The sequence below is a fragment of the Lathamus discolor genome, chromosome 6 (genome assembly GCF_037157495.1).
Source record: "Lathamus discolor isolate bLatDis1 chromosome 6, bLatDis1.hap1, whole genome shotgun sequence".
In the NCBI taxonomy this organism is placed as follows: Eukaryota; Metazoa; Chordata; class Aves; order Psittaciformes; family Psittacidae; genus Lathamus; species Lathamus discolor.
This window is the reverse complement of record NC_088889.1, coordinates 52,648,340-52,662,976: the sequence shown is the minus strand read 5'-3', so window position 1 is coordinate 52,662,976 and position 14,637 is coordinate 52,648,340. Positions and strand designations below refer to the sequence as shown.

Sequence of the window (14,637 nt, the reverse complement as noted above, 5' to 3'; positions counted from 1 at the left end):
CTGCCTGCTCCCAGTGATGCTGTTCAGACAGCTTCTCCAGCTCCCTCCACTGCCTTTAAAGTCCATCCTCCTGCTCTGGGAATATCCCTGTATCTGTACTGCAGGCAACTGCAGTGCACATGAAAAAGAGAAGTAAAACACTCTCCCTGCCAGCCAGGGTTGGCAGAAGATTTCTGGTGTAGGGACAGACTCCAGATTTTGGATTCAAAGGAGCTATGTCACCTGGCACAAGATGATGAACTGACCCATTATTTTGAAGTGATTTTTGAGCTGAAACTTCCCTATCAGTTTCTATGACAACTCATTATAGGTCATAGATTTCTAACCTAAGAAACCTCCTAATTGGAGTAGTTGCAGGTTGTTTGTACTAATCAAATTGTTGGCTACTTTGCAAATGCTTTTCTTACTGACCCCAAACTCCCAGAAGGGCCAGACCACAGAATAATTGCTCTGCAATTTGCCTCTTAAAAATGCCTGATGTGATGCAAATAATTTATCAGTAATAATTAATAGTATGAGAAGTAACATTTTCAATTTTCATGAGCAGAAATGCCTTTCACCTTATTTTTTCTTGCTTCTGCAAACCAGATCCAAACATGTAACTTTTATCTACCTACAGAAGAATCTTTGTTTAGAGCTATGGTTGCTATGCTCAAATTAAGTTTTCACAGAATTCTGCAGAACAAGTAAATATAGTTGTAGCTAGGAAAAACGACAACACCTATAAACATACCAGGAGACCTGGAGAAGAGTTTGTATGCCTAACACCTTGCTCACTTTTAAACAATTATTTTCATGGATCTATGAAAATATATTGCTTCTCCCTACCAACTTCACCTCAAAACATATATTCACGTATTTCAAAGCCAGAACAGACTGTCAGTTCTGATCATCACTACTGTCCTTGCCATGTTACCTGGTTATGCTTACAATATGACTATACCATTTCTGAGTTTCCAGTGGCTTATATAAATAAATAAACTTTAAAAAATCCATTTTAGCTGAGCTGGTAACTCTGCCATTAGCATTGCAGCTGCTGTACTTCATGGGTTTTTTCCGGTTCCCTGTAAAAGGGAAATCTGAGAATTCCTCACTGCTTTAGAGTGCGTCTCAATCACAGAACTGAAAGTCCTGGATTCAGACAATGATTGGTGAATCTCAGCTCTGAACAGGGGAAAAAGGTACCTTTCTCCTTTCTGACATCATGAAAGAAAACTTAAAAACCTAAAGACTCAAGGACCAGAAAATAACCAACCAGAAACCAACCTTGTTAAATTCCACAATTTCTAGAACAGTTTGACATTTGGAGGCCTTAAATCCTGATTTCAAAGTGTCCAGCTGCTGCAGTCTGAAGCGTTTGACAGACCATCCCTGCAGAATACCATAGCACGCTCCTTATAAATGAAGCAAGCAAGGCAGAGCAGGAGTTACGAGGAGGGTGGCACTATCTGACAGAACATGGCACCTGGCATTCTTCAGCTTTCTCTTTTTCTTGAAGACACGCCAGATTTTCCCCAAAAGTGTGCTTCCTTTACTGACAGTGCTATGCAGCTCCTGCCTGTAGGAATATACCAGAGATTTTGGCACTACTGCTGTGAAATCTTGAAGCATTGTTTTATAAGTAGACTGTCCCCCACCTGCACTGATGGGAAAAACACAAGGCAAAGTCAGACAAAGCTCTTATTCATTGCCTCAGCCCTCTAAGTCACACACCCCCATGCCTACGCATGCACATACAGACGCACTTCAGCAAGAGCCTTGTGCGTACTCAAGCAAGCACAGCTCCAGGCAATGAAAGGAGAAAGGGCCCTCATAATTGTCATTTATCAATATTCATAAAGAACCTGCCTTAACCCCTCTTGTGCATGCTTTGGAAAAAAAAACAACAAAACCCACAAAATGAAACGCCACCAAAATAAAAATAAAATGAAATAATCATCTCCCTGCTCATTACCGCAGGGGATTTCCTCTCCATGTCACCGGTGCCCTGCACAGTAATTGGCATTATCTGTTATCTCTGAAGCCATAATAAGGTTTGCCACGGGGCATTTTCTGTAATCATATTTTTATTTGTCAGCTTGTGAGATACAGACACCAAATATGAGCTTGACCAAAGCAAAAACCCAACACACAAAAAATGCGCTGGTCGCCAATCCGAGCTCCTGCCGGTGATGTCACGCCCAGCCAATGAGGCGCCTGCCAGCTCCCCTCGCCAGGCTCAACCCTCACTTGGTGCTGCAGCATTCCCTCGCTCCCGAGAAAAGAGGCTTCCTGAGGGAAGCGGATCTGCGACCTACCACAATATGTGCTCCTACATTGTTTCCCACAGAAATTCAGTCAGCATTGAATTAGCTGAGAGGTCCCCACCATATGGAGGCAGGATATTCAAAAGGGACTGTTAATTTGGGGCACCCAGCTGAGACATGTTAAAGGCCTTGAATTTAGGAGAGCAGACATGCAGTACTAGGTAAATGGCAGCTTAGGAAAAACATATCAGTTCTGTCCAAAGAAAACTTCCCAGGCTAGGATGGTCTTACGCTGATGTCCAGGGAACCCTAGGTTCCTCTGCCATCTCTTGCATCACCTCTGAGCATGTCTGCTCTGGGCACTGCAGCATGGTGCAGAGACCTCAGAGCTAGTATAGAGGAAGAGCTGGAACCAGAAGCAATAATGCTGCATCACTGATCTAACTGCTTGTCTTGCCAGCTCAGGGAAAGCAGCAAGGTAACACAGATACACTTTGCAGGATCCCATAAATACCTCTGGCATGGTGCTGTTTGCATCCATGGCTGTCTGTGAGTCCCTATCATGGCACAATGCTCTGTTTACAGAAAAGTCCTTAGAAAACCCTACCATAGGTTGCCTGTAAGCTTTCCCCATGGCCAACCTGTACCACAAAACCCTGTAAGTGACTCGACCTTTGAGTGAGGTACATCAGATATTCCCCCACCGTTTCTGTTAAATAAAGAATAGAAAGCTCACACTTTTTCAAACCAACACACAGACTCAAGCTCCAAGCCTATTCTGCTTCCTTGTCTGAGCTGCTTTTTTGAAAACACCTCTCAGACACAGGGCATCCCTCCACACAATAGCAGCAGAAGCCTTTTACTGACAGGAGGATTAGGGAATCCTTTCTGATTCTTTGGTCTGGGAATCCTGGTGCATCAAAACATTTTGAGCAGTGAAAGCTGAATGTGATTACATACTGCTGTGAAAGTAAGCCAGAGATATTTCACAGTGTTTTGGGAGGTACAGGAAGAAGATGGGACAATAATACGGGGCTGGGGACACCAGGCTATCAATCTTTTCTGCCAGTAGATTAGAGGCACCCACACTTAGTCATTAACCAAAACAGAAGCCTTCATTTTTCAGTGTGGTCATAACTGGATAACCTGGCTGATGAGATGATTTGTCATTTCTCTGCCCCAAGACAGGACAAGGTCAGGCTTCATTGCTTACGAAAGCACATTAACTTTTATACTCACACACATGCACATACATATATTTATGCATGTTCTGATTTTCAAAAAAGGTTTAATGATGACTGTCCAGAACACAACACAGAGTCTAATATAACACATACCACCCTGAGTGACCTGGCGGGAGGGAAAGCTTATGATTTACTGCTAACTTAGCACTAGATGCTAGTCCAGTGGGAGTTGGCAAGGAAACAGGGGACTTACTCCTAAACAAGACTACTGCCCACAATCCAATATGTTTAGCAGAGGAAAATGGATTCCTCAAGAGAGGCATACACTCTGCCTTGGAAATTCCACATATCGTTAAACCTGCAGAAATGCTTGTCTGTCTGACAGCCTCACCATGATCCTCACTCAGTTTATTAAAGCCTGTCATATCAAGAGGTATCCATCACAAGCCCAAAGGACTAGAATGCATGAGTACACATGCATGCTTTCGCAGAAACTTCTATCCCAGTGGAGTTTTGTATTTCTATGGAATACTCATTTGGAAGAGCAAATAATTTCTCTTCAGTTGTACTTCAACATTTTTGAGTCTTCTTGGACTGGGTCTCTAAGTGTTAAGCCAAGTAGGGAACAAAACATGTATGTATGCAATCCACCAGCAGTTTCACTGCCCGGAGTGCATAAAAAATAACATCTGTACAACCTACCAAGGATTATGCTGATTATAAAAAGGTCTCATCACCCAATGCAGCTGACTAGCAGGGAGGAAAATTGTGGAATTTGCAGGATAAAACTTGTCAGAGGTCTCTGCCAACAGAAAAAACTTAGATCCTCTAGTTAGGGTGTGCAACCTGCTCTCTGTGGGAATTTCTGTGACTACTGTAACCCTGCCAGTGCCAGGCAGGCATTGTCCTCAGGACGTTTTTCACCCAGATCCACCGCCTTTGAACTGCTTCTTCTGCTAACAGTATGCTCTCCTTAATATATCCTCCATAAAGGTTCTAATCTCCTTCTCTATTTATTAGAAATACACTCTCTTTCATATTAGTATTTCCTGTTGAAAAGATCCAGAGATGTAGACAGAGGGAGCTGGAAAAGCAAGGTAAATATTTAGGCATTCATTTTTATGGTGGCTGTTTATGCCATGGATGTCTGGTTTGTGACTTCTCAGCACAAAACTAGGGGTACAGAAAATCACTGTATGGTTACTGAGAAGTAATCACACAGTGATCATATTAAATCCAGCTACCAAGGTATCTATCAGTGGCCTTCCACCTCCTGGAGAGGGGGTGTCTAAGGCTGCCTGTGGTTATGGAGAAGCAGCCACGCAGACACAATGTTAATGGTGTCCCCCAGCCAATCTAACTGTGAGGAGCTACATTTCTGAGAAATAAGCAGTCACTTATGGGTCAGCAGCTCTGTAGAAATTCTTCTGCTCAGACTGATTATAACAACTTGATTTCAATATAATTTAAATTACTTAAATGCTGAAAATGAAGGAGAAACTCGTTGAATTTAAAACACCACCTGAAAGCATAGGTTAAACCACACTTGGTGGTTTAATCATATAATGGAGTAGCAATAGCAATCAGATCAATGAAGTTCTTCCATACTGGAAAGGAAATTAGAGGCAACGGTGACTCAAATGCCCAGAAGGGACTCAGTGAAGGTTGCCAAAAGCCAGCAGGTTTCCAACAACTGAAGGAAGCCATAAAATTAATTTGCTGCATTTGTAATTGTCCCAAGTTTCTTCAAGCATTCATTTTGGTACAGAGTAAGTAATTCTTAGTTATTAGCAAGTGCCCCCAAGAATGATGGAAATTAAATTGGTTTTCCTTCTTGGTTTTGGTTTTCCTGGTTAAAGCACTCCTTGTGAATGAATTCTCCTCTGGTGAGAAATGATCGACGATCTTCTCCATGAACAGTTTATCTGTGACTGGCGCACTGTCCCACAGATGGCCAAGAATTAAAACATACCTCAGCACTTTACACAATGCTTTTAATGATTTACAACATCAGTTACTTAATAGTAAGCGAAAGTATCAAGAAATAAGATTTGTTTATTCTGTACTTTTATGTAACAGGTAATTCCTGTTAGAAATGTCTGTACTCACCATATTGAATGACTATGGCAGAAGTCTAAAGCAGAGATGATTTGTCGGAAGAACTTCCTGGCTTCTTTTGGTGTCAATCTTCCCTTTTTTACAAGATAGTCAAAGAGCTCCCCACCTGACACATGTTCTAGCACCAAATACCTAGAAAATAACAAAGCCAGGATTTTGTAAGCATATTATCATACAAACCCACTCACATTCACACAGTATATACAAACACCTCCATTTACATGAGGTCAAGCACAATACTTCTGGGAAGACCAGTGGAAAAGGATCAGAATTTTAAAATAAGGAGCGATTAATATTCTTAACAGAGATTCTGCAAACTTTAGACATGCCACTGCTGGACTCAGTACTCAATATAACAGTGAAAGAAAATCTGTAAACCAAAGATGACTCAAAAGACCAGGAGGGGAAGGAGAGAACAATCAGGTCTCAGGTTTCACAGCAGCTTTTAAAGCTATGGTGGAGTAAGACTGTACTAGGAAGCCTCAGGTCCCTTAACCAACCTGACAGCTCCTTTATAAAACAGCTGTGTCGAAACTGTACTCACATGCTGTTTTGCCTTGGACACCTGAGAACCAGACAGATGTCTACAAACTAAAGGGAATTAGAAATGGTTAATAATTTAAAATATGAAATAATGAATTGATACAATTATATCAATTAAATTATGAAAACAAGAATTTGATTTATTAAAAACAGATAAAAACCCCCTACATCTGTGCAGCCTATATAAGGGCCTCAGCTTCTGCTACTTAACAGCACTGATTTGCTGAAGTAGTTGCCCTCCTTTGGAACTCACATGAAAAATGTGACACTGAGTGAATAAAAGTGGCACAACAAGGATCTAGGAGCAAGAGAGGAAACCCCAGATCTTGCACATGGCTCCTGGCAGTCATAGAGAGAAGACTGAAATCTTCTGGAAGGAAAGGACTTGCTATGGAGAGACCATCTTGTTGTAAGTAGTTGCAAATAGGGGTAATGAAAGGCAGCCAAGCAGAGGAAAACTTAGTATAAATCTCTGGAAATGTTGCCTAATAGTAGGAATGAAATAGTTTCCCCAGGGAATTGGCAGGAACACCATCAACTGAAGCATTTAAAAATAAACCAGATGTAATATGGACTAAACAATAGACTTTTATTGGCAAGAGGATTGCTTGAAACTTCCACGGACTTTTTCCCATCTCTGCTGTGATTTTATGCTCTTCTATCTCCTTGCTTGTTTGCCCAGCATATACTATTCTAATACATAATGAAGTGCAGTAACATTATTTATTCAGTCTGAAATGAGAAGTACAAACAACAAATTATTTTTACCGAAAAAAAAAATGTACTTTGGCTCAGTTAGCTGGTTTAAACCCTGTAAGAGAGGCAGAAACCTGTACTCCCTCACTGCCTAACTCCTTTGAAGTGAGTTTCAGGGTTGTACAAGAAGGCATATGATCTGAGAGTTTGTTTCTGTAAAACAACAATGCAAGGCTGAACAGGGCATTCAAAACTTTGGCAGTTTGTTTAAGAGGCATCATCAGAAAACTTGCAAACAAAATTGGGTATTTTTCCAAAGTGTGAGTGGACTTCTCCATCCCTTCCTCCCTATAGCACAGCAGACGAGGCTGAACTGTACATGCAGTATGATCCCTATTTCTAAATGTTTTGCTTTACAGCAAGCTTTTTCTACTGCCAGTATTAAACCAACTCTTCAAATTTGAGTGGACAATGAAAATAATTAATCCAGGATACTGTCTTGTCTGTACCTCAAGCAGCATAATCTTGGAGGAAATTTCTGAATTTGAAATGGAAAGAGGAGAAAATTATTATAAATTTGGGGCTTAATTATTATAAATTTGGGGCTTAATTGTTCCTATTTTCAATGTTTCGAAAAAGAACAGTAGAAAGACTAAAAGCTTTTCTGATGGAAGTAAAATTGGCTTAATGATAATGGCATTATCTTTTAAGTTGCAGAAGTCGAACCCGAGCTCCGGGTCCATCATCAGCTCCTGTGCAACTTCCATGTGCCAGCTCCCAACCAGTACAAGGAAAGTGCTGACTCATAGAAGTGCAGCAGAGAATGCAGTTAGAAATCGACATTAACGTTGTGTTGCCAGCTAAGTGAGTAGTACAAAAAAGCACAAAAAAAGTGGACAACAATCTGGAATGATAACCTTTAGGGAATTAAAATGGCATTTTCTGCAATTTTTATCAAAACAAACAGTTATAAGAAATATGACAATATTGACCTTTTTTAAAAAATTTTTTATTAAAAGGACTAAGAAAAAAGAGAAAATTCTTGACTTGAAAATCACATTTGGAATAGGTGCGTTATCTTCTCTCCAAGAAGAGATGAGTAGATACCAGACTGTCTACTGAGTACACCTTGGTCATTTGGAGATCACCATTTATCTGCTTTACATTTTTTTGAGCAAGACATTGAACTACTTAGAAGAAAGCAGACATGCAGTAGGCATGGGCAATGGGGTGTTCACATTTTCAAGTCCAAATCCTTACTTTTTAAGCCTTGGCTAATAGACACTCTGGTTAGAGGGTTTGCTCTATAATTCATTCTTCCTCTCATACTAGAGACAGATCTGGCTAACTACCCCATATGGCAGACCCAAGCCTGGCACAGAATCAATCCTAAATTTCTCCATGACAGCTCCCCCTTTCCCTGAAGCTGGATACAGCAATGCATCTTGCTCCCTAAAATTCAGACTGCTAGCTGCTTTCTTTTTGAGGAGGTATTTTACAAAGATGATTGCAGTTACAGGCATACAGAACACCCTCCACACTGGTTTCAAATGCACAGTTTTGGAAAATTACAGACCCAGCATTTCTGTCACCCACAGCAGGAACTGCAAAGCAATTTATTTTCATCAACTTCATCTTATTAAAAACACTCAACAAAAATGCACTGACACGTTGTATGGAAAATAAAACAAATTGAAAGACAGGGAGCATTTACAAGGTTATTCATTTTTGCTTGCCACCTAGAAGCACCAGATATAATAATGGAAATGAACAGGGGAGAACATTTGAAAAAGATTTGTGTCTCTGACAAGTCAAGGGACAGAGAGAAGCACAGCGACGATGTATTCTGATATGACAAAAGCCCCCAGTGTGACAGGAGTGAGAAGGATGACAAACACATTCCCCAGTGGTCAAGTGCGAGAAATAAATGCAGCAGGGATCATGCCACAAGTACTACACGGTTATGTTGCAGCTAGGATTTCTGAATTTGGATTTACATCTGGTCACCCACCAGCCCTATTCCCTCCAGTATGAGGCAGGGGATTTTTTAGGATAGCTCCCAACTAGGATATTTTCGATAAAACAAGGGCATAATTCAGCACCTGCCTCCATCTCTGTGCAAGCCAACGCTTTGCTGGCGCATTACATGGCACAGTGGTAGTACACATGTCATTTCCAAACAGGCCAACAAGAAGGGTTTAAAAATTTCCAGGTGTTGCATCGGTTCTATCACTGTATGGCTTACACAGTCCTCTGTAAATGCTGTATACTTGCATCTATCCATCTGTGTTGTGTGTGTGCCTGAATGACTCTGTAAAGGAAGAGAACACGCATTCTGAAAAGCCAATCAGGAAAAGCAAAGAAAGAGCATTATTCCAGAGGCTAGAAAATAAGACATACAGAAGCCACATATTTCCTGAATCTGTGGCACAGAAGAGAATCCTGATCTCCTGAGTCCACATAAGCATCTAAAATCCTTTACTTTAGCAAAGCCCTATAGGATTGGAAGTATGCCAGTACCAGCTCTTAGAGGATCCAGGAGAAGGTAAATAACACATAGCCTGTAGGGTAGAAAACCATTAAGCAGTATTTCCTCAAGTTTCCCCTTCCCTTTTATCTTCCTCAGATATGACAGGTCCTCATCTTTCTCTGGTACTACTTTTCCCATTTATTCTAAGCAAGTGAGTGAATTCTAAAAATCCCAGACCAGTAAGCAGAACTAGTCTCCTATTACATTTGAAGATGAAAGTAACTTATTGGTGGATGAAGCTTTTTTTTTTTTAAACCCTGTCTACTTAAGATTGACAGCATCAGTCTTCCCACTGTAAAAATGTAGGAAACCCTGCCCTGTAATAGTCATTGCAAGGAGGTTCAAGGAAAGGAAGGACCCAGCCTCCGGCTGGCAGCATGCACACTACCTGCTGTGATAATACAGAGAGGAGCTATATTAGGAGAAAAGGCTCTGTAAGAGCACTTAGCTCTCACATCTTGGAAGCTCTGGATACACACCAGCTCTTACAATCATCGCATTTCACATGAGAGAAGTGTTGCAAGTATTAACCTCCTGATCTTTACTGATAGGCATATGTGAAGCAAAGTGATTTGCCCAGTAAACCAATATCAGAGCTGGGATTAGCGCCTGTGGCCCCTTGCACATTCTATACAATGCTGTCCCCACCACCAATTTCCTCTTTGCTTGCTAGGGCAACTGGGAAAGCAAGAAAACATCAGGCTTCTGCAACTCAGTATGAAGCCAAGTGCAAGTGGTGTTAAAAGTGAATTCTTCATTACTTGTTTTCCTCACTAGATATATACTTTAAGAGGTTGCAAAATTTTTTTCAGGCCATTACTTGCTTTCATAAAGACACCAAAGCTCGTGTCTTGTGTGCTATCTCATGTCCCTGCTATAAGCCAAGACATGAAACTAAAATTCTCTGGTTAAGTTTCAAGTTTCAGAGATCGAAGTAGACAAGACTTTGGTCTTTAAGAAGTCATATGCTTAACACAAGAATAATTTCATCTTGTGTTGAAGGAGCAGAGAGATTGTGTGCAGCACCATCCTATCTATTCCCTTTACTACTTTTCCACCTGCACCCCATCATCACCAAATCCCCAGTAAAAAAAAAAAAATAATAAAAAAATATATATATATATATATAATAAAAAAGCGCTACAAGTTCCTAACCTCAAATGACCCACTACATACCCTATCAGAGATGTGCATGCAGCTTATGAAAGCAAGCTTAGAATAATCCTAAGCTCTTTTCTTTATCTCTTTTTTTTTTTTTTTTGTCCATTTTATTTTCTCTTTCAGGATCCAAACCAATAAAGAAGTAATAATGAAAACTAAGCAATATAGCAAAGGAGGGATGATTTCTGCATGTGAAAGAAAAGGAGTAACCAAGAGGAATGTGGAGAAATGTGGTCTTAAAACACCTTTGTGCCCCTCGGATTCTGGCTACACCAGGAACCAGCACAGACTCCAGAGCTCTTTAATGCTCAGTAGCTTCCCCATAGTCGACTGTGGCTTGTTCTGTAGCTTAGACTGGAAATGTAACAAAAAAGCACTGTGCCTCTCTTCCTTATTATTCCAACTTGCCTGTATTCTGGGGATCACAAGATGTGACAGCCCACCAATTTCAAATCATTCTTGCATCCTTCAAGTCATTTCAGTCTTTTTCAAATCTTGCATGTCAGTAGAACTCACATAAACACAGAGGGTGGTCCAATTCCCCCTATATCAAGAAATATCTGATGATCAGCAATTTTGTCTGTATTCACCATGTCTTTTCATTGTATCCAAATGTACTAACTGATTGACAGGGCTGTGAAGATTTATGATGCCACTACCAGAAGTTTAAAAAAAAAGCTGTGACTTTTTCCTCAAAACACACACAAACCCCTTGCAACATTTAGACACTCAGATAAAAAAATCAGTAGTTTTTTTCCTTTTCTCCTGAATAAATGCAGACATTGTTTTTCACTCTAACATCTTTGGTTGTCCTACCATCAGCTCAAACACAAGTCTAAACCAGAACTCTTAGCCTCTCCACTCGATTCCACTTTCTCCTTTTCTACCCCTAAGGACAACACTGCTTGTTTGATTATGATCCAGGTTTGTAGTGTGGGTTTCCCTAACCACTCACATGGCTAAAATTTCATGCCTAAGTTTAGCTCGGTATCGTTTATCTAAAGTAATCCACCACTCTTTCACTTTGATAAACACATTTTTGCTCCAGTGCTGGCAACTCAAAATAGATCTCAGATCACCACTGCAATACAATTTTCTTAGCTTCTACCTTGACTATTCATTCCATACCCCCACTGTCTCCTTTTTATTTATACTATATCTAATATGAATTAGCTGCCTTAATTTCTAGATACCTTGAAGGCCCTTCTGTAACCAACCTAGGAACTCTTCTTCGGCCTTTTAAAGTTGACTTCTGTCTCTGACCAGTCTCCAAAGCCAGGTTCCACCATTCACTTGTTAAATATCCAGGCAAACAAATCTGCGCTCCCCCAACACTCCTCCTCCCCCTCCCCGCCATACTTGGAAGAGCATCATTGCTAGTGACAGAACTACAGCATAATTTTTCTTCATCTTCTTTGTGAAGACTGTTCTCTGCTGTGATGCTTGACAACAGCTTGGACTTCCCCATCACTGAGTTTCCAACAGCTGCTTTCTGGTTTGGGTTGTTATCTGACTTACATAGGCTCTGCTTCTGTACCACTCTTGTCAAGTGCCAGCACAGCAAGGTCTTCTCCATGACCAGATTGCCTTTGCACTACAATACTATGAAGACATCACTTAAAACAGGAAAAAGACACTTTCGGTGATGATTTCCCCTTGCTGTCTGGGGGACTATGCTACAGCTTATTAAAGGGTGCTTTTGCCCAGGCCCTAGAAAGCTTAGAGGAATAATTCGCAGAGCTCTCATAAAGGCGAGGCAGCTCCATGCTACCTCCAAATCAGGACTGTAACAAAAGAAGCAGGATGGCTCTGAGCAATACCTGGGAAAATACTGTTTAAGAAAGACTAGCTGGCACAGAGACCAGGAGCATGCATTATCAAATATTTATGGAAAATAAGAACATCCCCCCAAAATAAAAAATCAATAAAAACCTCAAACAGACACACCAGCTATGATCTGTTAAGAACATGAAACTGTCTTTTAATTCATTAGCAAGAATGGTGTGAAATATTAAAGTTCTTGCCAGATGGTATTGCCCACAGCAGCCCATCACTATACATTCCAGTGTGGGTATGCAGCTCCAGTTTTCTCAGCCTTATAGATGAAGACAGCCTATGAGACATTCACAGCTACACAAATTAGATCCTCTGGGGCCATACAAATGTATTTATTATTATAAAAGCATTTAGTGGATAGAGATCTTTAGATGAAAGCTTATACTGAAACATAAAGAAAATATTTCAGGCAAGTATTATAAATAAAAAAGGAAAAAAAAGGGTAACAAGAAATGCTCTCTGGTGCTCTAGGAATGGTAGTCAATTCACACAGCTTGTTTTGGAATTGCTTTCTATTGAGGAACCAGTTAATAATCCATTTTTTACCTTACTTAAACCTCAACAAGTAGGCTGGCCTTCTACGCAAGTCTGAGTGTACCACTGGTACCATCACACACTGCTGGGTGATATTCTAGGGATCTTACTATGCCAGACTGGATATTCATGTGGCACTGGCTAGCTTTTAATATGAACAACTTCAGGTTCCAGCAAGATGTAAAACTCTGGTGAAATTATACAGAAAGAGATTCGCACAAAGACAAGAAAAATCAGGAGAATTCTTGCTTGCTTCCTCTATGCTCAAAGTTTACTTTTTTGTGATGCCTACAGGTAAGACATTTCATGCCACAAGACTTGTGGCAGCCATTTGTGCCTGCCACCAGTCTTGCTGAACTCTGAACCATCTCACACTAACCTACGATCCTCAGCAGATTATACATGAGAAACTAGCTACTCCTTTTGACAAATTCAGCAAACAGCTAGAAAGCTCATTACATTTCAAAGCTCTGGCAAATCAGCAAGGGAAATGTCTGGAACAGCACACTGCCAAAATAAAGCCTTCGGAAGAAAAAAGTCCTGGCCATTCCACTTCCATGCTATCACCTATTATTTACAAAATGTCCTTCCACACATATCTATGAAGGCACACACATGTAGCAGGTGGAGGTTAAAAGCTGCCCAGCACTGACTGACATGTTGTAGTTCTGTGATGGTTTTTTCACTGCACTGTTTTCTATTGATTAAATAATCTCTATCAGATATTAAGCCCCTCGTTATTGGTGCAGCCTATAAATTATTCATAAGTTATATAAATTCTTGTGGCGGGCATGAATTTTTAAACCCTATTTTGGCACCGGGCCATAAACTCTATTTATTTTTTCTTTTTTAGTTTTCCTCGCCTGCAAGAAAGTGTGCATGTGTTAGAGTTTTCTTTCCCAAAAGACAATTTTAACTCGTCTCCATTGTTTGAATGGAGATTGTATTTGATTGCTTATTATGTTTGGACATGAACAGGTTGGGGATTTGGGGAAAAGCAAGGTAGTAAGAGATTATGCTGTTGCACTCTGTACCTTTGATTTATTGGGGATGAAAGGTGTTTTGAGCAGTGTCTTCACGGTGTGTAGTCATGCATGCCATGGTGCTGCAGCAGCCATCCTACTTGGGCACACGATATGGAATTAATGCAGCCAGAGGGATCCTCAGTACAGGACATGCAGAGCTGAGACAAAACCTATTAGCTCACTGCTGCAATTCTGCTAGTGACCATGTATTTTGGGCTTTTATTCTTCAGAGCTAAGTGGCCTTTCCTTTAACACCTAGGACCCAGGCACATACCACTGCCTACTGAAGGCTGAAAGAGAAATATACTGTGGCTCTGGAGCTGCATCTCCCCTTTGCCTCTGCTCACATCACAGAACTGCCCTATGGGCCTGTTTTCTGCCAAGACCAGCATCATGGCCTGGATGGCATGCAAGTACACATGTCAGGCATTGAGCAGAAGATACAGTCAGGCTTTTGTGTGGGGCTTATTAAGATGGTGTTGCACAGGGAGTAGTATTAATCATCACCACCACCTCTGTGAAAGCCCTGCTTTGTGCCAGACTGGCATCCCTCCTGCAAGCAGCGACACCTGTCCTTGGCGCAGCATCCCATCCCCTTCCCCTGGCCTCTAGCCAGCTTCTTGTCTCCAGTCCCATCCTGAACTCAAATCTTCATGCATGCTGGCCCCACTCCTACAGCTGACTGGCTTCCCTTCTGCTGCACACACTTGCAGGTCATGACAGTACTAAACCAAGTCAACAGCAGTCAAAAAGGGGCCAAAGTA

General features: G+C 41.0%; 1 protein-coding gene across 8 annotated transcripts in view; it reads right to left on the bottom strand.

Annotated features, from left to right (window-relative positions):
- Positions 1-14,637, bottom strand: part of BRSK2 (BR serine/threonine kinase 2) — a 321,762-nt gene that overhangs the window by 85,819 nt on the left and 221,306 nt on the right. For all 8 annotated transcript variants that reach the window (XM_065682712.1, XM_065682707.1, XM_065682709.1 and 5 more), the window contains exon 5: positions 5,540-5,680. In XM_065682712.1, coding sequence (XP_065538784.1) covers positions 5,540-5,680 — 141 coding nt within the window. The remainder of the gene's footprint in view (positions 1-5,539; positions 5,681-14,637) is intronic.